Source organism: Nomia melanderi, chromosome 3 (assembly GCF_051020985.1).
Source record: "Nomia melanderi isolate GNS246 chromosome 3, iyNomMela1, whole genome shotgun sequence".
Lineage (NCBI taxonomy): Eukaryota > Metazoa > Arthropoda > Insecta > Hymenoptera > Halictidae > Nomia > Nomia melanderi.
The window spans coordinates 3,370,389-3,395,595 of record NC_135001.1 but is presented as its reverse complement, the minus strand read 5'-3'; the positions used below and the strand labels follow the sequence as shown (position 1 = coordinate 3,395,595).

Below are 25,207 nucleotides of genomic sequence, written 5' to 3'. Positions count from 1 at the left end.
GAAACTTTGTTGAGTATGATCGTTGTTATTCTTCTGGTTAGTTGATTGCGTTCGATCTCATCGTGTGATGTTACGGGAGATCGATATCATTATGGAAGTTTGTTAGCTTTAGTCTCTGCAAGGTTTTCATATCGACGAAATGAATGATTTTTTATTGAAACTTCCTTAAGAAACGATTCTTGGGAAGTTGGCGACAGAAATATTCGCGGACATTTTCGATAGCGTCCCCGATCGTAGAAAATATTCCTGAATTATTCGATAAACGGCGTCGACCGTGTTCTATCGTTGGCGTTAATGAAAAGGTGTTGTACGGACGCGAAGTAACCAGAGCTTCTTAAGCTATTATTGATCGAAAGTTGGGTAGTATAACTTTGTTGAACTTCGCCCAGTCATTCGAGTCAACTTTTCAATACTTTGTCGGTGGCGCAGTTTTATAACTGGCAGCAAAAAGCTGTGGCCCCTTTGTTCCACGCGGTGAGCGAAGTTTAAACGAATTCGCGTTGAAAGAGCGTGATCATTGTTATCAGAAAAAAAGGTAACTCTATTACCGTGATACATTATGCGTTTGTTTTAACTGTCAGAACCCGGGACCGTAATTAGAGGTGAACCCCGCCTTTGCGAGTTGCTCTTTGGTAGTGCGCGTCGCGACGACGCGCGTTCTTTTCTTCCGCGGGCATTGTTTACGCATAAATGCGTGCAAAAAACGTGTCGCGCTCTTTTGATGTTTGTTATTCATTCTGCCGTTATTGTTACCAACGAGCGTATTTCCGTGGCTGGTTTATCCTGGCTACCCCGCCGGCGACGAAGTCATTTAGCCTCATAATTATATCACCGCGGATCATACATATTTTATTGTGCCCATACGCGAAATCTCATAGACGAGGAGAACTTTTTCTGAACGCGGCAACATGTAAATGACGTCGAGAAATAACCTGGCTTTTTTCATTTCGATGAGTATAAAGCTGCGCGGCGGTGGCTATAAATCCACGTTCTTCATGTCTTTAATAATATGCCTATTTTTTTTAGAGCCTCGAGGCCCCTTTGATTTTCCTAACACGCTTGAAAATTGCCGGGAACATTCTGGGGACTGGCGAATCAGGAAAAGTCTCGTTGGAAGTTTCGTTATTCGAGAGTTTAATACGAATTAAACGGTTGATGGAGAACTCTTTAGAAATCTGTTATATTATATAGGTATGATTGATACACGAACGCCGCGCAATGCATTAATTGTATTATTCGTTTTTAATTTCTGTGGTAAAAGGCTTCTATAACGCAGAATTGGGATATCACATTTCATTTAGATACAATAGAACGCAATGAATCATGATGCCGCAGAAGCAGAATAGTGATGGCGTGCAAATTGTAACATCAATCGGTCAAACGCGAGTTTAATTTATAAAAACGATCAAATAGGTCATGCCGACCGCTCGATCGAATAAAATATAACGGATCGTCCTTTCACGAGTCAAATCAAATTGACCCACAATCACTGACTTTGGCAGCGGCGTCGTCCAATACCACAAACTGTGAAACAAAACGTACAACGGCGAAGATCAATACCGAAACTGATATTTCGCGAATACCTGCACGAAGGTAATAAAACGCCATCAAAATCAAGCTAACCTGGCATTCCCTGACATCCTACAATAATCTCGAATCAGAAATTTCTAACAGAGACAAATCCTGCTATCATCGGCATTACACACAGCCGACTATGTACATTCTTCAGAGCAAAAGAAGAAGGCTCGTGGAAGAGGAACGGTATCGATGACTGTCAATCCTTGATTGTAAAGGTACAAGTTATCTCGTTAAAGCCGGCAGAATATTCTTCTTCAATAACTAGAAAAGTCTCCTTTGAAAACGCCGGTGGGAAGGGGCGGTCGGGTTCTGTTGAAGATTAAGGGCAGCTTTTTGTAAGGGTAAACGTTCGTTCTAGCCAGCGACTAAACGAGTTGAAACGAATGCCCTCCTCGTGTGTACGAGCATTCGAAAGGATAGAGAGGGCTACGGTGGTGGAGGGGACTCGAAGGACGAAGAAACCAAAGGCAAGAGAACCTGAAAGAGAAGCTGCCGGAGGTGGAGGCCACCGCTAGTGTCTTTCGAGTAGACGGCGTGACTGTCGACCGGAACCCCGGGGGGCTGTAATTTCATCTCGCATTAGCTAGGGAAAGTCCCCGCGGGATACGATGAATGCGTCTCACGGTTCGCGGACTTCTCTCCGGGGCAAGGAAAGAGGAAAAAACAGCCGGGGCTTTTGAATGAACCTCACGGCTTTCTCGGATTTCCATTGCGGCGAAAATGCGCGTCTCTCCGACGAAAAGATACGACGACGACGACGACGACGACGACGACGAGAGGAGAAGCCACTGTACCCAGCTCGCGCTCACGCGCCTCCACCGCCGCCGCGGGGCTTTTGTCAATTTTCGTCGTTATTCCCGCGGGGGTGGCATCCGCCGCGGCGAAGGACGCGCGGGCGGAAGCGGGACAGACGCGGCGACGGTGGTGGGCGGCCGGGGAAGAGAACGAAATAAGATAGACAGGAAAGAAACGTGGAATTGTACCGCAATGAGCCTTCGGAGACTCGTGCCAGTAAACGTCTTGGATCTGTCGAAGATTCGCCGAGGAGACACTTCGTGCTCGCGATCGAATCTTTTTACGGCTGCTCGTCGAGCCGGTAGACGCTGCCGGAACAATTAGATCGACTCGAGATTCTGGACCGTGAGTTACGACGTTTCTGGTTATCGATGGACCGCGACTCGCGTAATTGTTTGGTCAACGTCGCAGCTCGGAATTGGTCAGATTTAGAGGAAATTTAGAGTGTTCAGAGGTAACGGCCGAAGCGTTGGGATTTCGGTAAGATTGGAATTTGGATAAGTGAACTTCCGGGGAGGATGGCAGTTTCGGTTGAATTTCATTTGGGGAACGAAGGGTTTTAATCTTGGAAGCGTACGAATCGTTAATTAGTTGTATCTTTAAACTTGCCGGGTAACTGCACTTCAGTTTTTACAAGCGGAACCGGAGACCTCGGGGCTAATATCCCGTGGAAGTAGTTCCTTTCGCAGGCGGCTTAATAAAATGTATTTCAGAGGTACAATTGCTCTCGATATATTCTACGGGCGTTATATACTTCGGACTTACCCGAAGTCGGTCGATATACTATAATTTTTCGTCTTAGCGGAGTTTAAATGGAAAGGAAAGTCTGGCGAAGTTTTGACAGCGTTGTCAATTTAAAGGACAAGCCTTTTTTAATCATGGAATTCAACTTTCGCGGACGAGTACTACTTTTATCTACAGTCCGCAAGAGTTTGTAAGTCTGCTTCGAGCTCGTGGGACATGAGTGAATTTCTCACTTGCACGTAAAAATTAATAACGACGCAAGGGATCGTGTTCGTGATCACTTATCGTATTAGATTTAATTTACCTACAATGTCGGTAAATTGGAATCAGAGTGCACGCAAAGTTTCGTGGAAGTTTCATTGAAGTTTCATTGAAGTTTCATTGAAGTTTTCGGTTTCCCGCCAATAAATTCAGCGTTTAACGTTAGATCTACGAATACTTATTGTGCACTCTATTGTATTGTCCCTAGAACATTATTGCATAGATCTCGAGAATGACAGTTTCTAATACAAAGATTGACAATAAATATTCGTTTAATTGCATGAATCGAAATCGACGTAAATTGTCACCAAATAGTGTTTACGGAATTTACTATCCATCAAAGCGACGGGTTTCGCGAGTCTAGTGTTGATATGTTTGTTGAATGGAACTCTTTCATTTTGCAGCACATTACGAATTAACAGGAACGCGCTAGAATCTGGAGAAAAAAACGCGTGAAAGTGTTCCGCTTTTGATCCCCGTTCAGAAGCGCACGTGTCAAAGTGTCAGACTGTTCGCGGCTGTTCCGAACGGGAATGCGTGTGCGAACACGCGGCGCGAGCGCAAGTGGCCGCGAGAGGGCCCTAAAGAGAGGGCTGTGAAAACGAAGCGAAAAGGGAGGATCGGCGCCGTAATTTTAGAAACGACCGCGAATGCAAGGAGACGGCGTACGCGGAGGCCGAGGATGGTTTAATAATATACACGCACGTCCAACTGGAGCGAATGCGATAATAAACGATTTGACGTGTATGAGCGCACACGCTGATACGATATGACATTCCTAAGCAACGCTCAGAGGTTATTATCGCTGGAAATTTCTAACAGGAAATCGTATGGACGGTTTCACTGTAACACCTGGATCACTGATTCACTGTTTTCTCGCTCATCTTATTCACGGGATGAATAACGGTCCTGTTTTGAGTATTATAATTCCACCAATCAAGAACCATGCTACTTTCTTTAATCATTTGCATTGAAAAGACGCGCTATGTCGTGACGTTTTTGTTCCAAAATTAACGACATGTGATGCACGTCGATAATCTTATTGGATTACATATTCCAGATTGTTTTGAAATCTACCACTTCGTATAAGATTATTAATAAACAAAATTAATGTACATATCTGTATATAATAACTGAAAACAGTATTCTTCAATGAGTCCCCGAACTCGTCGCCACCGCAAGTGGTTAAGCATTCAACGGTATTCGAACTTGTTGAACGAAAACTTCAACTTGTCAGCAATTTTCCCGACAACCTAGTGCCATGTTCTAAAAATTCCATTTAACGAATTCAACGAGTTACGCTTCTGTTCTTCACCACCAGTTTCATAAAAGAATTCATTCTCTCTTTGAAACAATTCGTCTCGACGCGAGTGAAACATCGACGTTACATACCGCCGATCTAATAACAAACGATCAAATACATTGACTAACCGGTCGAATATATTCGCCGCGGTTGCGGTACGTTCCGCGTGCTCGATACGGCAGCAGTTTTCGGAACTGCAAACGCGAGAATATATTTTGCCCGCGTCAAGACCAGAAGTCCACATTCACCGGCGGTCGGTTATTACCTCGGAATCCGCATTCTCATAGCATTTTACCGCATTACGGGCTCGCCTACGTGTGTAATGTGTGTCCCGGTCGTAAGAACGTACCATACACGAAACTTTAAGTCCACGGTTTATTGCCCCGGCCACGGTCTCGTTCTAAGAACCGGCAGCGACCGCCAGTCCCTCCGCACGTCAGAATAGTTCTGAACTTGGAATCGCAGTTGCCGCAGAAGTATAGCGCGATATTTTTGCGATGTAGCCCGCCGCCGGGCTCGCCTTTTTATTGGGATACTTTACCGAATGCCGGGCCGAACGCGCGTTTCGCGGGCCCCGTCGTCGCGCACGTGCGTTTCCTCGTTAGAACGAGCCGTCGCGACGTCGCTCGTCTCGTGTGTTTGCGCTCTGAAATTTTCCACCGGAGAGACCGCTGACCGGCCACTCGGCGTTTTTTTGTAAGGACTCACGGCGGATGATGGATGAACAAATTTACTGCTGGTATACCGCCGCGTCGTTTCGTGAGCGTACAGCTGAAAGTAATTGGAATCTCATAAATGAATCACGCTTTAATCGAGTGCCGCGTGGTTCGAAGGTTGTACAAGGTTAAGCGAATTTTCTGTCGTTTCGAACATCCGTAGGGCACGTTTATAGCAAATTAAACAATCTTATCATAAACGCATCGAGAACACGTTAAAAATAGAAACATATAAAATTTCAAGTTTTCTAATCATTGGTATATCTAAGGGATGTTTAACTTAGAAATGTGAGGAATCAAATTTTCATAGTTTGTTTATAACAGAATTGTCTGTATGTTACTCTTAGAGAGAAAACACTACGTTTTCCAATCTGACGGAAATCACCAAAGTTTCCTATGTGTAACGAGGGATTATCCATAAAGAGGGTCCGTAAAGAAAAACGTTATCCGAGATCCTTAATAATGTAGTTATCGAAGCACCTACACGTGAAAATCCGTTCTACGGGAACGGCTCGCACGGGTCGTTCACGCTGGATTTACGTCGTCAGTAATGCTCAGTTATCACGCATGCCACGTGAGAGCTCCTTATCGCGTTAGATCCGCGCGATTAAAAATTAGGTTCGTACTCGGAGATCGGTTTTTCGCGGCTCGAAATTTCGTCGAGGGTGGTAAGGGCGTGGCGCCTAATGGAAAGGGGATTAATTAACGCGAGCAGACGGCAAGAAAGGCTTCGGGTGTTCGAACGTCACGGGCGGTTTTCTCCGCGGCGCGCGGCCTTTCTTGCCGAATTATGCGCAGAGTTTCCCATCTAGCGCCGTATCCGGCCTCGAAGAAGCCGTGGGAACGCGATTCCTTCGCGTTGCGGCCCCGACCGCGAAAAGAGAACCAAAGAGACCCCAAACCACAGGTCGGGAAGAGAGGAAGATGAACGGAATTTTGATAACGCCGGTACAGGGCATATGCTTCACCGCAATAACCACGATATTTCCTCTCGTAGTTATCCCCACGGCGAACAAAGAAGAGTTGCGCTTCTTTCGGTTGACGGTGCGTCCATTGTTGCGGAGCGATGTGAAACTATCCGTGAAACGTATGGGAAATTAGCTGGAAGTCTTTTTTCAATTGCTTGTTCCTTTGCGGTGATGTTATCTAATAATTGGCTGCCGTGAATTTATAGCAAGAAATTACAATTTGAACATTCGTTTAATTATTATTCAGTTAAAGTAGTCTAAATGTTCTGTGGCGGTGTATGGATTTACTGTGACATTTTGTAGCTGTGTTTAAGGGATGAGATCGCCTTTGAAAGTTCGGAGTGAATAGGTAAATTAACTCTGGAATTGTTAGGAATTGAAAAAAATTGTTTGTATAAAAATTGAATGGTTCTGGAAGTAGCAAAATGTTGTATAAATGAATTTTAGAAGTTCCAGAATTCCGTAGGTATGACAGTGACAATAGAATTTGTTATGTAATTAAATAATATTTCTTCGTTAGATTTGTGTAGTAATCGCAATGATGTATTAATAGGAGTAAAGTTTTCAAGTGTTATATCGGGAGTCTCGCTCCATAATGAACAGAATTTTCTGTTAAAGTTTGATCTTATCAAGTTCTGTACTCGAACTCGTAACCAATACGCAATCGAAATACACTTCTCGGAGCTCTAACTTGTCTAATTAATTACATCAATTACCTGTAAATGGGAGCATGCAAATTCGAGTCGGAAGAAGGATGGTTAGCGTAGACGTGGTTGTTTGGAGGCACGAGTCCTCGAACACTGTTAAAACTTTGCCAAACGAGCTTTCGAAATATTCGAAGTGCCTTATTTATAAAGTTGTTTCAACAGTGAGAAGAACACTGATTTATCTTTTATTTGGCCGAATAAATAATAAGATTCTACATTCATATTTATTCAGAAACTCGTAGTCTTTAATGATTCAAAACGTTTAGAAAATTCTGTACAAATTTCAATGGTTGACTGAAGTTGCGTCAGTGCTTCCAGAAAATTTTTTTTATTCCAGGAGTATTAACATTGAATTCAAATTCAGACACATTTGAATGAAAAAGTTTCGCCGGCTAAAAACGTTTTCCATAGATAATGAAGTTCGTATGCTCGGATTATACGAAGCACATGAAATTTCCTTGGAACCACAAATAATTCTCTTCGCAGAGGATATTCAAGTCCCGAACTGCGATTAACACGATAATGACAAACTAACTTTCCCCTTAAAAACTCGAAGTCTAGTAACTTTGTCAGGATAACGAAGCGTTCGTCATCAGTTAGAGATCCCTGTTGCTTTATGGTAACGAGAGTCCAATGATAGGAAGATTCCGTGTAATTCCATTTAGGTGTACCAGTGTAACTCTCCACCGTTTTGGTCTTGTCTCTAATTTCGAACGCCACATAAAGGGTTAACCGAACACTAAACGTGTTTATAGGGTCGGAATAGTTATTGTTACGCCAGAAAGTTGTGCCGGGAACTTGTTTAACTGCGTGCAAGTGTTACGGGGGTTTCCGGTTCGAACAAAGAACTGGGGGAAACGTGTCTCCGGGGTACTTCCCGGACAGGCAAATTTCGAGTGAACATTTAAGTTCGAGTTACGCATCTGGTAATGTTCAACGGTATCCGCCGAACAATTATCTGGACCTCGCATAAAGGAACTTGCCTGTTAACGCGTTTTCTTTAACCCTTAGCGCGCGGGCGCGCGAGTTTATGTCGGTTAGCGGTGCTCCGCGGGCCACTGTTTGTTCTCTTAACGTGAAGCGTGTTCTGCTCTTTTATCGCTCAGTAACAAACGAGCCCAAACTTGTACAGCTGGCTGAGAAAGGGGCAGACTCACCAGGAGCACTGGGGTGCCTCGAGGGTTCTTATGAGAATTAGTATCACGAGAGATTTGTGAATGTTCAGACGCTCAAGCGGAAATAAGATGTTTGCGGGATATCTGTTCGTTGGATTCGCTGGGTTGAACATTGGAATTGACATTCAATGCGTAATGAATTAAGTGATCTGATGAGCACACAATTTTATACTACAAACGAAGATATGAATTTTTATTACGCGTGATCTGAATCATGCTTCCTGTTACAAAATATTGTTTGATAATACTTGTAATAATGACAATAATAATAAAATAAGGACGTTTTGCAGCTGTACTACGATCTCGCAAAACTTCATCAAAATCAAAGGAATAAAGTTACTTAATATTGCTAGTTAGAGCGAGCTAGGGTTAGGGATACAGAAATCCTTGTCACGTTGACGGTCATTGTAGTCAAGGATAATGGACATTACCAAATTGCTCACAAACTTTCATAATACGAATAGAACTATCACTCGGAACTTCTTGTTAACACCAGCAAGCATTGATAATGGGAACTGACACAAAGGGTACTCGAAAGAATTACTGAAAACGGACGTGGGGTTCGACGCGTTAAGCTCGATCTTCGACCTATCACCGTGTACTAATCGTAAAAATCGAGAGCCAATTAGAAAGTTCGAATCTGCTCCGCGAACGAGATAAAACTTCTAACAGACGAGAGTTTGTTTCGCGGTAAATCGGTATTTAAATATTCTCGCAGTTAGCGAATCGTACGCCGGGCCAAGCGGAACGCGTTCCCAGCCTGATCCAAGCGGCTAATCCAGATTGCAACAGCTCACCCTCGAACGGGTAATTGATTTTCCGTGCTGGCTCAACACCTGCGATCCATTGAAGTTTTTGCAAGGACCGACCGACCGGCTGGCTGGCTGGCTGGCTGTCTCCGCATCGACCGCGCGCCGGTCCGCGCGAGGCGGCAAGAATTTCTTACCGCGAGCGGGCACCGATTTTCGTCGAAACGCTCCCTGGAAAGCAAAACGGAGGGTTGGCGAGTAATGGGCCGATGAATGGCACGGTCGGAACGACGAGGGCCGGAAAAAAAAGGAAATAATTAAAAAAGAGAGAATACGCGGGAGAGGGGGGAGGGGAAAAAAGAGAACGGCGGAAAGGTATACACGCGAAAGAGTCAACCTCGTTCGCTCGTAAATCGTACCACTCTTCGAGATAGGCTTGCCCCGGAGTGGAATTTGCAGAATTCGCCCTGTGCGCCATGGCGGCGTACATTATATAGTATGCAAATATGCGCGAGATGGGACGGAACGGTTGAATGGAACGGTGGCGGGGCGGGAGGGAAAAAGATGGAAAGAGAGACAGAGGGAACGGTGAGATTACAAGTATGACAACGGACGGCGGAAGGGGTTCGTCGGGAGCCGGAGGTAGGGGTGAAAGTGGAGGAATAGCAAGTGGTGTAAATCCAATTTGCGCAACATCGGGGGTTACAGCATTTCATTCATTAGCCCTTATTAGGCTGCATTATGCAAAAATAAGTCAAGCTGCATAGCCGGCCGAAAATTGGCGAGCAACCCCTTTTCCCGTCCGGAACGCGATCCCGTCGCGTCGCAACGCTTTCCGTGCGCGGATCGACGACAACGTTACCTTCGCACGAACTACTTCGCGAGCCCTATATGGAACTTTTCGCGTGTCTATTATTAACGCGTGGATGATGTTACGATAAGTTTCGCCGGGTCTTTCTTATTTAATCATTGCGAGTGGAAATTCGGAGGAAGGGAAGTTTGTAACAAGATCCGTTCGAAAAATGTACACGGAATGGAAAGAAAATTGATTGACGAGGATCTGCTTAGGAATTGTTTGATTTTGAAATAAGTTTTATTCCTTTGTGGAGATCTCGGAGCAAGTGGTGAATTCTTTTTCAATTTTAGGAAAGTGGAAGTTAAATGTTTTTGATTGGCGAACATTGCTTCGAGCAATGCGTTAGGGTATTTGAAATTTCTGAATTGAGTTAAACATTCAGTATAATTAGTGAGTACAAACAGTTTGGCACGCGGAATATTCGCCTCGGAAACGCGAGGAAATAAAATTGACTTCGCGCGGAATTTGTTGAACAGTTCGTTCGCTTGAGTAGCTGAGTAACGTTTAAGTACGTATAATAGTCACGTTCCGTGTATGTTCGTTAAAATTCATGCGTTCATAAACCAGCTCGCTGATACGGGTATACCGATTGCAAGTTTATTTCTTCCATTACGGGTATTATTAGCTTGAATCCGAATCGAGAGTTCTATTATACATTATTTAACGTTCGCTCCTCTTTGATGAATGTGTAATACGACTTTGCGAAGTCTTTCTTCATTTTATGTCAGTCAGAAATTTATATTACTTCGGGATTCGCGAAGGAGAAGTTTTAAATTTAATGTCGAACGTGACTCACCGAGATTTGAAACTTACTTTCTTCTTTTTCTCGTGTCCCCAGAACGTGTGGGCGCGTTTCAAAGAATATCAGATATTTTTTGCAGATTACGGCGCACGTATATAAAAACGGGGCGGGTTTGTGTGCACGTGGGAAAATTATATGCAATCAGAGGACCGATCGTTCCCCAAGTGGTTAAGAGCGCGACGACGTTGACCTCATTCCACACATACCTAAAATCGCGCTTTGTTTTTCGAGTAGTCGATCCTCGTCGCTGTGAATTGGTCAATTCGGGGAAAGCTGAGCCGACCGTAATTATAGGTGCCAGCGTTTCAGGTAATGCATGTCACGCGCGAATGTCGGAAGAATAAGACTCGCGATTCCTGACTTGATCCCTTAGTAATGTACAGGATATACTCCGAACCGAATTGGCTCAGATGAAAACTGTATTCTTCGGGAAGACACTTGAACTTAGAACTAATTCATCTACAAAACCGTCTTCCCCCGGAGGTATGTTTAGAAGCTGCAGTTTTACGAGTGATGAATATTTAACTCTTCGCACTTGGAAGTCTTCCACTAAAAATATTCGACATTTCCCGGTGAGACGTAGACGACGTTAAAATGAACTAATGAGGAAACATAATAAATTAGGAAACAAAGCTATTTTATATAAATATCTCATATATCAATGCATTATACAAAACTTAGTGTTATATGTAACACTTTGTAATTTTGTTATATCGAATCTAATGGCGATGAAGAGTCACGTGTCGAGTACAAAGGGTTAAGGTTTTTACATCCATTTTTGCCGATTCTTAACTTCAGCTTTAGTAAGGCATTATCGATGCTGTTTGTAAGTTCGAAGAAACTCTTCGCAGTTGACGGAACTTCTTCAAATTTTCGCTGTAAAATATATCTGAGATTTATTTTAATTTTATTCTAAATGCAAATTATAAATCGAGGTGAATTGCTCAGTCTTGAGATTCAGCGTTCCTAGGGTTAAGTCCTCTAAATCTTTCGCGGCGCGCTTTTCTCCGATCAAGTAGAAAACTCGTTCAGAATTACGCCCGGGTAGCTCATTAAAGTTAAGGGTTTAACCCTCCCGCGAGTTGTTATTTACCTGGCCAATGAGTAATGTCATCGACTGTATACTTCCATCACCGGTCTTCGCTGAACTTCATTAACATTTCTTTTTTTTTCTTCTTATCTGTACCTTCCGTGTTTGAACGGTTGCCTGTAAATGCACGCTTTTTGCGGCAAACTCATTACCCGGCAGCCCATAAACTGTAAGAAGTAATTAACGTAAACGTTGCGAAGGAATTCACTCAGTGAACGTGGCTCACTTCGATGAAATCGATGCTTACCTACCTCGCGAGCCTGAAAGTGGACCGCGTTTCAAGCCTTGACGCAGTCGTTCCGCGAATTCGTCCGCGGGAGAAGATGCTGCCTCTATTTCATCAGGCATACGTCGTTTCGCGATATCCAATATGTCGAGGAACAATGCATCTACCGTGTAAACGAATTCGATTTCCACGTAACACGATTTATTTGATTTCAAACGGAAACGATTGAGACGTTTTTCGTTCAACTTTGAAAGAAAATCCCCTCCGTTCTCACCCTCGTTGTTCTTAATAAAGGAATTTATAGATAACAGCAACACCTGAAAGATGAAAATATTGCGCGAAAAAGAATTCTCCCTTGAAGATCGTGCTTCCTAAAACTTTCCCCTCGTTGGTATTTCTCCAAACGCAATAAACTGTCAACAGTAATGTTCCCGATAAACAGATCTCCAACGTAGAAATTTCTCTTGAACTTTCCACTTACTTATTCTTACAGGATCATCTTCCTCCTAGTTGCATTAATTACAATACGCTTCGTATAATTTCCAGCCCTTTCGGTAAATTGTCAGCAATGAAGTACGCGGAGGGAACTTGGGCTTCCGAGCCCAATCAAGTGGAAAATCATTAGACAAGCGGGTTAATGAACTTTCCCGTAATATCGCAAAGCTCGGTACACATTGAAATGAGACACAAAATTGTTGACCAAATTGGAGTCTAGTATCGCCATTATCGGTCACTGGAAGCAGAGCCGTGTTGCGCAAGTATGTCCCGGTGTATTTATAGAAGGGAAACGTGCATCGTTGGAAATAAATTTCTTGGTTCGTTAGACGATGAAACCGAATTTCGGACGGCAAGAAAGCACGAGGCGATTTTTAACCTTTCCAGATGTGGCAGTATGTTCTTCCCCACTCCGCCCTCTTCTCCGCCGCTACCGTCATCCCCCGACACGCCCTGATTACTTATGCTCTTCCGGGCAAACAGCAAGGCGGCAAGTCCAATCGGGAATGATTTAACGTCCCGCGCATAAAAACAGACGGTTTACATAAGTACGTCATTGTCATTCGCGCCGCGGTAGTGGAATCTTTTTAGTGCCCTTCGAACTGCCTCGGATACGAGTGGTCCCTCATTAAGGTTTCTTGTTAATACCGAATGAGATAGTCTTACTGGAATGCTCGTGCATAAGAGAGATGGGCATTTTTGACACGGATCTCTTCAATAGCCGTTGCTTTGGTATATACTCGTTCCGTGAATTTTTATATTTCGATTTGTAGAAGGAAAGAAAAAGGTGCCAGATGAGAGTAATTTATAATGTATGCGTATTAGTGTTTTTAGTGAAGATGGTAGCAAGAATACGCATTGATCGACGAATAAGAAATTTATGGTGGTTTCTTGCGACATAAACGTGAAAATTATTATGCTCGTGAAGTTTTTATTGAAGTGTTACCGATTGCGATATATATAAACGAATTAATCATTCGAAATCGATTGTTTTGTTAGTATAATCCGCGGGAAATGCGAATTATTTGATTCGTGGTATAAACATAAATATGCTTAGTATTTTTATACTATCAACAGTGATTGAAACCTCGCAAATTTGCATTAAATACATACCCGAATTGCAGTAGGAATACACATCCTGGAATGCGCCGATTACTGAATAAATAATCTGTATTTGTTGGGCCCCGACGTGACTTCGGCGCGCAACGCGAGCGACATCTTTGTGGCGCTTTATTTTCTGTTTCAATAACGTTAATACGTGCGACGCAAGCGAATCGGGGATATTGTATCGTTGCGCTTTAACAAATGTTAATACTAAGGCGACGGCATGGCGTGCAACTCGCATTCAAATTGTTACGAAACGAAATACATACGTCTCCCTCGGACGGCGATAGAATTCTCGTCGTGGAAATAACGCAACGATTTTTCACGTGCACCAGGTGACACACGTATTTATTAATTAGCCGCGCTGAAGATTTGACGTACACAACTGATTCGAAAATTTCATTACGGAGATATTATTATAAATCTCCGGACGCGAACGAACGTGTTTGGTGAAACGGTCGAGATGCATATCTTTTAAATTATCTCGTCACTTTTCAATTAACTGGAAATCACGTTCATTTGTTAAAGGTTTCTCGACTTCGCAAAGTTATAAAGAATACCTTCGTTTATTAAAATTGATTAATCAGAAATATCTAACAGTAGTCATCAACTGAAAATTCTATTCTGAAACGAACAATGATAAACAACATACATCAGTATCGTGTAAAACTTCAACCTATAAATTTAGAGTGAAGCGAGAGAAGCAAAGCGTTAGAAGTTGACGTGAAAGAGGATAGATTTTCGTTCAAATTGAAAATGAAAGAAAAGAATATGTTATTCGAGTAATAACGGACGTTCTCTTTCTAAACGAAGAACTTGGTATGAACAACGATCGGTGAACTGTTAAAGGGACGTGTGGCGCAGCTCTAAAACGCTTTTGTACACTCGTGCCTTTTGTTCCCGAGGCCGTGACATATGTTTCGAGCCCTTAAGGCCCTTTTCGAATCACGGCCGTGTAGTGCTAACGGTGGTTGAAGAGAATGCTCACGGCACCGAGTCACAGTCGACGCGGTATTCAAATGCTGAATCTCGAGTAGAGTTTGCTTTATTGTTAGCCCGGCTGAATATTTTATCGGTTTTTGGAGCGGCAGAAACTTTTGCGGTGACGCCGCGCCGCGCCGCTCCCGCCACGAAACGCTTCGACTTGCTTCGTATCCGTTCACAAATCTTTTCGAGTATGCTTAACTAGATAAGCCACAGATTTTTTGCCCACCTCTCCGTGTAAAACTCGAATTACTCATTGTCTGTTTGCTCGGAGAGATCATCCGTCACGATCGCCTTGAACTCGGGCACTCCCGTAGCTTCCCTGTTCTTTCTATTAAGTGTCTCAGGTGAACTGTACATTGAAGCATTTATTCCGTAGCAAGTGTGCGTTTCACTTTGAAGTTATTTCAACTGATTCCCATTGAATTCATTTCAATCGACAATTTCTGCGTTTAATGATGATTAAACTTTACATTTCTGCGTGCAGGTGATTATTGAATGATACGGATTGGAATTTAAATATATTGTACCGTACGTATATACTGCGAATAGATTATTGTGCGCAGTATTTAATCGTTATATTTCACTGGAACGAAATCTTACAGAGCTTCGTCGTTGAGTATAATCAAATTCGAGCAGAGTGCCTTCGAACGTGCACTACGGAGTATATTCGGAACTTTTTTACGATTACTCCGATATGTTTCTATTTCTCAGCTATATGCTCCCGCATTGTATATACATGTGCTGTACATATCCAGACGCCATTTATGCGCATAAACCGTACATAAACGTACGAACTCGATAAGGCTCGAATATTACTGGAGAAGTTTCGAGGTACGTATAAAAATACTTCCGAACTTAGTATTCAGTTGCTATAAGCCTCGATAACAATGAGTCGTTTAGCTTTCAGTGAACATTAAACGAACACATTGGTTTAAATGTAAAACGTTCAGTTGATTAAAATTCACGATTACGTATTAAACCATTGATGAGGGAAATCCATTATGCAACTAAACACAGTGGAATAACGTGAAGAATATAAAAAGGTTTCTCACGTTGGTTCCCTTGAAATGGTTTTGAAACATTCCACTGTAAAGCGGACATAATATTACCCTTCATTGAGGAAACAAACAACATAGGAACCGCGCAATGGAACTAATCATGAAATTCTTATACTGTATTTTTATTTTCTTTTACAGTGACATTTTCTCTGTCGACATTTTTCATCGGGAAAATCAGTTTTTATTAGATGTCAATTTTTGGAAGTTGCCTATGAAATCTGGAAATTATGTAAACATCCAGTCAACTCGTACGATCGGTATTTTCTCTTCATAAAACAAGAAGAGAAATTTGTCGTCGCTCGAGAGATTACTATAAATCAGCTGCCGACCTTGTCTATGGCTTCTAAAAATACCATGAGCACCCTAAGGCCGTTAGGGTGAAGTGCTTAGGCGTACAAGCAGGCCGACATTCTGCCGTGTTTACTCACACCCATAAATACGTCGTCAAGATTTGTGAAAGCAGTGTCGCTTCCTGAAAATTCCGAATTTCATTCCACCCGCTGCTTGTTGACAAAATGGCGGGTGGCTAAGTCTCACTGCTGTACTTCTACGCTGTTAGTTTACGTATCGGATATTCGTCTTGAAATTGATAGGAGAGCAGGTGCTCGCATATCTGCTGTAAATGTTTTATTAGATTGCGCGGGGGATGAAGTTCGTGAGAGAATATCAGATTAACCCTTTACGGTTCACATGTATGCATCATGTAACGGAAGCATCGGAAGATCTCGGTTCAGTCTGGGTAATTCGAAGCATCCTTTATTTTCAATTTCTATATTAAAATATAATTTTCTCTGGAAAATATACAGGAATCGGATTATCTGTAATTTATCAAGTGAATAATGAATTCAGGACAATGGCCAGTTTATCTTGAACAAATGTCCGCCTCTTGACTTTTTTTACATCTGTATTTATGCATAAGAGTTTATTAAAATGATTTGTATTTTATTTGGAGAGTGGATGTGATAATTATGCGTAACATTGTAATTCAATAATTATTCGGTGGAAAGCGTTATTTACAAGTAAACTGTCAGAATTGCGAAATCACCGTGTCGTTCGCGTGTCAGGAAACAGAGCCACGATTAAACATGCAATTTATACGACTTCGCGCGATCCTCTTCCGCATAAAAATGTAACTGATAGAATTGCTGCAGCGCATTTCAATCCTACAGCTAAAGCGGGACGCGCGAGCGTGTGATGTCCGTGAATATTACAATACGACTCGTATTTAATTCTTTTTTCCCATCTTGCCTCGTTCCGTTTGTGATCTCGGGGGCGAGAAACCCGGCCACGAGAATTGCAATTACGGTCCCAACGCTTTGGACCCGACGTATGTACTTCATGTTTGATACGCGTGCACCAGTCACGTACATGTGCGAATGTGCCACAAAGTGGAGTGTTTGCCCTGTCTTTGCTAATGCAATAGGGTAACGTAGTGAACTCTTAGCTGGATAAAACAAACAGTGTCCAAATGAGAACTCCTCGAACATCTTGGTGATACGAAGCCACCGTGGAATGATGCAAAATAACCAGATGTGTACACGTTATTTTGACTGTTGTTATCCAATTTCCCTTGAATAACAGAACCGACTCGCAGTTGTTTCCATTGTACCCAAGTTGCTCGTGACCGGCGAGAATTATTTCGTCTGGCCCCTTTGTGAATATATAACAGCCCTCTGTGCATCCTACTGTGTACGTATTTTCATTTCACATTTTATTTAAAGGAAATTCATTCCTCTATAGGGTAATTAAAGAAACAAGTATACCAGAACTAGATAAAGTATTCTGCATACATATCTACTGTTTACGAACGATATAAAATGTACCATGAACATTTTTATCTCACTTCCAATATATTATCAACCCTTCAAACAATCTCCAACAATTCTTGTCACCTAAACATAGGATCTTAAAATTTCAATCTTCAAGTTACAAATGTAATATTTCCAACTACGAATTCCAATGACCTGTTAATTCCTTGTATAATGACGAGTGAGACTCGTAATGAAGATTTCTAGACTAATTTGGTAACAATCAATGTTGTTCATTACCCACGGATCAAACAACTACTTCACTATTATCAATATTATCTTCAAATGAAATTTCCACTTGAAGTAGAATAGAAAATTTTCTAGCATTTCTACCAAATTGTCGATAGTAAAATATTACAGGAGCTTAGTAGCGAAAATGAATAGTACTTCAAGGAGTTAATAACAAGAATTGACAATGTGGAAGATGAAATGAAATCAAAATTTATATTTCCGTAGAAACGATCGTTGCGCAAACTTCCCACGGAAGAAAGGGAAGAAGCTGCCAAGGCCGATACTCAGATTTCCAGTAATATAGACAGCGTTCGGGTCGGAAGTGATTCCCCCGGACCGTATCCAGGGGCTTTTTGTTGAATCAGACATAACAGCGGTGTCTCCCTTGAGGGTTTCGTCAAGTAACAGTTTTTGCCGCCCGCCGGCATAGAAATCGGGTGGCGGGGGTGGGCCGAGCGGATAGAAGGACGCGACAAATCAAGCACTAATTGCATCTGCATTATACTGCATCCGCCGCTCTGGCTCGAGCAAGCACAACAATTACGGACTTATCGCGGACCGGCGGCTCGGCGCAAGATCGATCAGTGGCAAATACCAAGGCGAAGCTGGGATAGAAGCGGGACGATGCTTTGGGAAGAGGGTGGAATGGTGGCGAGAAGGGGTATCCCCGATGGATTAGCCCGGGTCTCGTAAGGCGTTAGTATGCTTTCAAGCGTAGACAGGCCGTGTTCGAAATTTCGATCGTTCATTAACGAGCCTTTTGCGACCGTTAACGGCTGTCTGCTCATACTAATTACTCTTTCATATTCCGCTGGATACGCTGCGCCGCTTGCTGACGCGAATTTCCAAGTGGCGCGGCGCAGCGCCGGGGCCCGTTCGGAAACCGGACGTGGAAACGCGGGACGTCAACAGACCGACGGCACAGAGCGTCGCGAAACGGATGAATTCACACGAAAAATAGATTGGAAATGTGGAATAACATTTTTCGATACGGCGCGTCGCTTCTGATAGAATCAATTTTAATGATCCGCCCGGACACGTATCGCCGCCCCGACCAGCCTGATCATCTGTTTCTCATCGATCTCGCGAGTGTCGGTTTGTATATTAAATTATCGCGGTAGGCTAATCGCATTGTGTATTGTCGACGCTCGTGAAAGCCAGCGAAATTTTGTCTTGCTTTTTTCCCCCCCTCCCGGGTTTCGTTGTCGATTCCGTGACAACTTCTATACAGCCGAAATTGAATGCTCTGCGCGGGCTCCGTGAATGTGTAGTTGATATAGAGCTTTTCTTTTTAATACCGTTTATACTATAAATGATAGTCGACGAGAGTTTCTTTTTGCGAGATGTTTCAATCTTTTTTGATTCGAAATTTGACTGGCGGGATTTTTTAGCTGGACTTTGGATTTAATTTTAATATCGATAACCGAACCGAATGTTGGGATCTGTGAAATTTGCGAAGATTAAAATTGCAGTTAGTGAGACAAATTATAATTTCAAGGTTTTCTTGGTTTTCGAATTCTCGAATTGTGGAATTTCAATTTCTTTTTCTGTAGTATTATACTTTAAAAGTGAACATGGAAGGAGAACATAGTAGTTTCCACGTGTCTCGAAGGCGGAGAAAATGTTACTCATTGGATCACTTTGATGCCCCTCAGGCTTTCGATAATAACTGTGCCATTGAAATTCGTTCTATAATTGAAAAGTCCCCTATGGTGTTATTATTAGTGAATGCATTCTTTGTCGAGCAACATAAAAGAACGCACAGTCATGGTATTAATTAAACCCGGAGTCCTCTGCTTCATTCTGCACTCTAGATCCAGCAGATAGGGTAATTATACTCTCGCACAAGCGCCTCCAAGTAAAATCTGAACATTTAGTATACAGCTTAAGCGTTGCGCAAAAATGGCTAAAAGAATAGAGATGCATGAAATGAAAAGCACAACAGAATCGCCTGGATAACGTTTCTTATGCTCGTACACGAATCAATTTTACTTATTTCCACGAGCAAAAGAACATTTTCCATGTAAATATCGATTACACAAGTCGCACTGTGCAATTCATATAAATCCAAACGAGACACATTCAAACATGATTCGTTCTCAAAGCTTCCAACTTTGATACATGGACCTGTAGAATACAATGTTCTCAAATCCTTTGGAATTTCGTTATTACAATAATACCAATTGTCGTTTAACATATTGACAATTTCGACAGCTTCCTGAAATACCACGTGTTCCCCCGCAACAAAGGCAGATGGTATTACAATTTTCATCAATGATTTAGTATCACAGCTTCTAAACCGTACTATTATTTCACTGCAAATAAATACATCGATTTCGCATTAGTTTCCCTTTTCTAATCGTATTCAAGCCATTTGAGAGCTCCCGTCATCATCGACCACTGTGGTAGCTTTCAACATGTTAATTGCTAAAACAAATCGCCCCACATAAATTCATTAAACAATTACCATATGAAGTTAGTTTACAAGTTCTCGAATGCATAGGAGCTAACTCCTTCAAGGCGCATCGCAAGAAACTCAAATTTGAACAAATACGGGAGGGAGTTCTATGGTACACTGGGAATTCCACAAGCTGGTCCGGTTAATTAATTGTTTACTCGACCCTTTATTGTTCCCGTAAGCGTATCTCGACGCAGACCGGTCTAGCCGGGTCAGGCGGATACGTTTGGCCTATGAATGCAGATGACTGGCTCTGTGAGTTGTGTACTAGTTCGGCTGAATAATGCTTGAGGGAGCGTAAAAGAGCGTGCGTACGTAACGTACACAAGGGGCCAGCTTACAAAGTGCCCACATGACGGCTATCAAATGACCAACATTTTCACCCACGCCGGCCTGTCCCTCGCCAGGCCGAGTGCCTTGACAATGGACCTGATAAAACGGAGAACCTTGCCGCGCACTTGTATCTCTTCTGCGTCAACACCACGCCCCTTTCATCGGGCTTAATTCGTCCTTACCCGACAGGTTTACCGTCGCCTACTTGACGAGGACGGTTTTATGCGTGCCGCTGATTAAATACTTTGACACCCCCGCCCGTGTACTGCGCGCTATGAAATTCTTAATGTCCTCTTAGCGCGTCGCAAGACTCAGCATTTGAATATCCGCGTAAACACGCGTCGCTGTACGGGGATAATGACTGAGACTATTCCAGCATGTTGAATCTTCGAGCTGGCGTTGCAACGACATATAAAAGTAACTGCCGAAATAAATGTCACTCGTGTATTGAGTACTCAATTTTTTAGGTAAGCGTGTATTAAGCCTTTGCACTCCATAGGCGCCTGTCACTCGTCAATTGATTTGACACAGCAAAATTATGAAGTTTGATATTTAACACGTTGAATGCCGCAGTATTTCATGGAGCAATATATGCAAACTGGAAAGAGTAAAGTATTAATTCGATTGAATTGCATTGTTAGTATTGCACGTTAATCTAGCTGAGTGTCACCGCGTTAGAGAGTATTATGTATAATATAGGAATGTTGAGAGTATTATAAATGAGAGTATTATGTATAATATGAAATTCAAATAATCATCGTTTAATTGAGTAAACTATAGTAATTCGATTTGATTGGAGGTCATCGATGACCCCCATGCCATTCAACTCTGTTAATATTAAACTCTGTACAGTACATAAATATGTGAAATATTGGAAGAAAATAGTCCCTCAATTTATGTGCGATTTCTCAAGTCAGTTTGAACCTCGTTGTCATATCATTAGAAATTGTCGAGTATTTGCAATGAAAAGCTTCTGGAGTGCAGAGGGTTGCTATTACTCGATTTCGTGTCAATAGTTTGATATTTTCAATAGGCACGATTTTCGATGTTCCCCGTTGTTCTACACTTTCATCGATGCAGATGTCAGTTTGAATTGTTCTCAATCCGACCCTCAATACCGCGATTCGGAAACCTTTCAATTATCCTTCCCATATTTTCATTCGGTTCGAAATGTTTTGATTCACGCTGCAACGTTATGCAGTCGCGGCCGCGACATTAAAGGATGCGTTTTGTTTGCCGACTGCAACTGTTTTTTCCCCCGTTTCTCTAACATTTTCGTGTTCGAGGTTCAGCCGACGTGTTTTTGGTTACGCCGCAGCCCAAATTATACCCTCACTTTGCTGGTCACGACTCCTTTGTGCTTCTGTAACTCAAACACGCGCACGGCTTTGATATTATCCTATTCCGCGCGCGGGAGGAAGCCGCCGCAGCGCAAACGCGCGGTAGAAGGTGTCCACGGGAAACCTTTAATCGTTCTACACAAAGCGATGCATATTGGAGTAAACAAGAGAAGACAAATGTACGGGAGATACGTGACCAAAGTTGAATGGCCGACTCATTCCCGTCCATGTATTACTTTGGAGGGAACGTTGGTCGTCGCATGAAACTCGATACTTCAAACAATACGCTGATCAGGCCTTTCGTTACGAAACTCTGATTAGCTACCGAAACTGTGTATTGTTGCGCGTGTCTTCTCCCTCTTTTTTTTCTACAGTCGGAGTTTGATACGTGATTAACCCTTTCGCTACCGTCATTTACGGGAAAAGTCACTATCCACAGTTTGAACCTAAATTTGTTGAAATCTTACGTAACACGACGAATACTTTTCTACGCATCGTGTTAAAATATGGTATAAATGATGTAAATGGTTTACAGTTTGTCATTGTTTTAGGAGAGTCTGTTCTGAATATATAGTATTTGTTAATGAAAAACTTGGTTGCTTTTAACTTTACGTATATTGTTCGTGAAGGTTGCAAATAGTAATTTCTTTATTTTTCTTTTCGTTTAACTAGAAACGAATGATAGTGTTAACGGTATCATGGAATAATGTGTAGAAATGCATTTTTAAATGATAATAATGCCGTTCGGTCAGTGGTAAGAATGAAACGTACTATAGTGAAAACTATCGTCTCGATGTCACGTATTGTCGCGACTTGATACGTTAACTGAACAAAGAAATATCGAAAAATGTGACAAAAGCATAGCGTACGTCGTCTTTCCCGACGAAGGCAGTGGAAGAAATGAACAACAATGGAATAGAACACTGGTGACCAGAACGACGGAATCACCTGATGATTTATTGTACCCTTTTGTGCCAGTAATACCACTTGTATTCTCATTCGAAGTTCCATGACTGGGATTAGGTATTTCATTAGTTTTTCTTACAACGCTGTGACAACAAAACACCATCGTATAATAAATAATAGTAAAATAATTTCCAATTTTTCGTATCCAATATTTTCAGCTTCTTCTGGAAAATAAATGAATATTATGTTTTATCAAATATTGCATTCCTCCATGGAATAGTTTTCATGCAAATAAAAATAGTAATATATTTGAAAGTAAATAACAGTAATTGCATTGAAAAATTCATTAAAAGTTCCTTGTTTATTTCAGTAGTAAATAATACTATCTGAAAGGAGAGAGATACACGTACACGATAAAATATTTTTGTTTAGCACTGTACCTTCACAACACGATACTCCGTGCGTTTGCTTTGCTTTGCTTGCCGTGTATCGTTATGTTTGTTCTCTCGGCGCTCATTAACGTGCCTCGGTCGTTTACAGTATTTCGATGTGTCTGTTATCCATTTCAAGGCGCTGAACGATGCTTTATGTATGGCCATTGTGTTTCAGCTATTGGTTCTGCTATCATAGTATTTACTTGCTAATACATATCTCCCTAGTAAACATGTCGCGTTTCAATAATGGTGTTGTTTGTTCTATGGGCATACTTGTTTACATGTTTTCCAGCGTAATATGTATATTCCAACATGTGTAAAATTTCTAGTTAGTGAAACAACTACGAAACAAAATAATTCAACTTTTTCAATTAAATACAGAAGTGTAGGAAGTAATAAATAGTAACGTTTATTCCATATGTAAAATCGTAATATGTATTATTTATACTAAAATGATATACATTATATTTGTACAATAAAATAAAGTTTTTATGTTAGATACACTGTTCCACGGATAGACGAGCTAGTAACGTTTATTCCATGTGTAAAGTCGTAATATGTATTATTTATACTAAAATGATGTACACTATATTTGTACAATAAAATAAAGTTTTTATGTTAGATACACTGTTCCATGGATAGACGAGCTAGTTCTAAAACCGAGACAGAGACTGATTAACGTGAACGATATAACAGAATATACTGAATTATTGTCAATATACTCGCGATTAGAATTTCGTTTGGCATTTCCGCGTAAATGCGAGCGCGCAAATTACCGGCTAGTCGAAGCAAGGTTTGTTCTTTCGATCCCATTAAGGGCTATTTACGATTACGCAAATGCGGCGTGGTTAATCAGGGAGCAACGATTCGCGCCGGGCTCATTCGAGCAGTTCACGAGCTATGGTATTTTATTGCGTTCCGTTGAGCGTAAAAATTATGAACTTCCGAGTTCCCGTAATTAAACTGTTCCGACAATTTATATAACAAGTTTACAACCGTTACTTCGGTAATTAGATCCCATTCGAATTGCCACTGGTGCAGTTGTATTATTACCCTCGTTATAAAATACGTTTCATATTTCTAGTAGTCATTATCCTGGCTAATTGAATTTTAGAAATCGTTCGACATCAACCCTAATTATATTAATACGCCACCGAGCGCTTCAACCATTAATAATAATACCGCGCGAACATAAATAAAATCATTTTCTTTTCGATCAATAATTCTATTTTATCGGAAGATCGAACGGATTCTTCGATATCGGCGTTCTTTTGTTTAACGAAGTTCTTCATTCGACAGGGGGTAAGATGGTTCCTTACTCACCGCTGGGAACAGAAATTAAAATCGGCCTTAATTGATCACGGTGAAACCAAGCTGAATATACTTCGCGCGGCGAGGGTATAACTACGATAATCGACTCAGTATAAGCCGATTAGTTCGCACACGCAAACCTTGGATGTTCTGGCAGATTATGCGCGCCCGGCAGAAAAAGTTCGGTCCAACACGCCGTAAGAGTATTACGATGTTCTTAGCTATAATAACGGCGGCGTATCAAGAATGGTACACAGATAACGACGATTTCTTTCTCGAGCCCCGTCACTTCCGTTAATTAGCCCGCGCTAAACGACGCTCGTCGCGAACGGAACGAGTATCAAGAACTATCCGCGGCTACCCCGCGATTTAATTTCCTTTCGGATATGAAGCCGGGCCATCCGGTGATGACGGGAACCTAAACAGGCTTGACGCGGGTATCGAGACGATTGCGAAAATGTGTCGCGCTCGGAATTCTTGAAAAATTCGCGGCGACGCTCGGCGTCGCTTGAATATTTCAGTACGGCTGAAAGTTCCATGAAAATCTAAACATTCCGCGGGATTGGAAACCCTTAAGGTGTTCGAGTTTTTCCCGGATGCCTCGGGGTCACGGTTATTATGTACTGAATCGTGTTGCTTTCTGTTCACGATTAAATTTGGCTCTCGGGCATGAACGATGCAGGTTCGCTCTGAGGAAGCGACTTTGTCGATCGTGAAACGTGAATGTCGACCGAATCCCGTGTTATATTAGAAGTAAGAAAGGGAGTTCCTA

At 42.0% G+C, this 25,207-nt stretch overlaps 2 protein-coding genes across 4 annotated transcripts in view; one reads left to right on the top strand and one right to left on the bottom strand.

Annotated features, from left to right (window-relative positions):
- The window catches only part of LOC116432475 (uncharacterized), a 177,608-nt gene that overhangs the window by 3,803 nt on the left and 148,598 nt on the right, over positions 1–25,207 (top strand). The window lies entirely within an intron of this gene.
- On the bottom strand, positions 9,128–13,705 carry LOC143174370 (uncharacterized). Of its 3 annotated transcripts, none has more exons than XM_076365913.1 (4): positions 13,579–13,705; positions 11,992–12,287; positions 11,748–11,911; positions 9,128–9,227 (listed from the first exon to the last, which is right to left on the bottom strand). In XM_076365913.1, exons 1-3 carry the CDS (start codon positions 13,600–13,602, stop codon positions 11,893–11,895), a joined length of 339 nt encoding a protein of 112 aa, XP_076222028.1. In that variant the 5' UTR covers positions 13,603–13,705; the 3' UTR covers positions 9,128–9,227; positions 11,748–11,892. The 3 variants fall into 3 exon arrangements, with proteins under 3 accessions (XP_076222028.1, XP_076222026.1, XP_076222027.1); XM_076365911.1 differs by having other exon boundaries at positions 11,996–12,287; XM_076365912.1 differs by lacking the exon at positions 9,128–9,227 and adding an exon at positions 11,397–11,530 and having other exon boundaries at positions 11,996–12,287.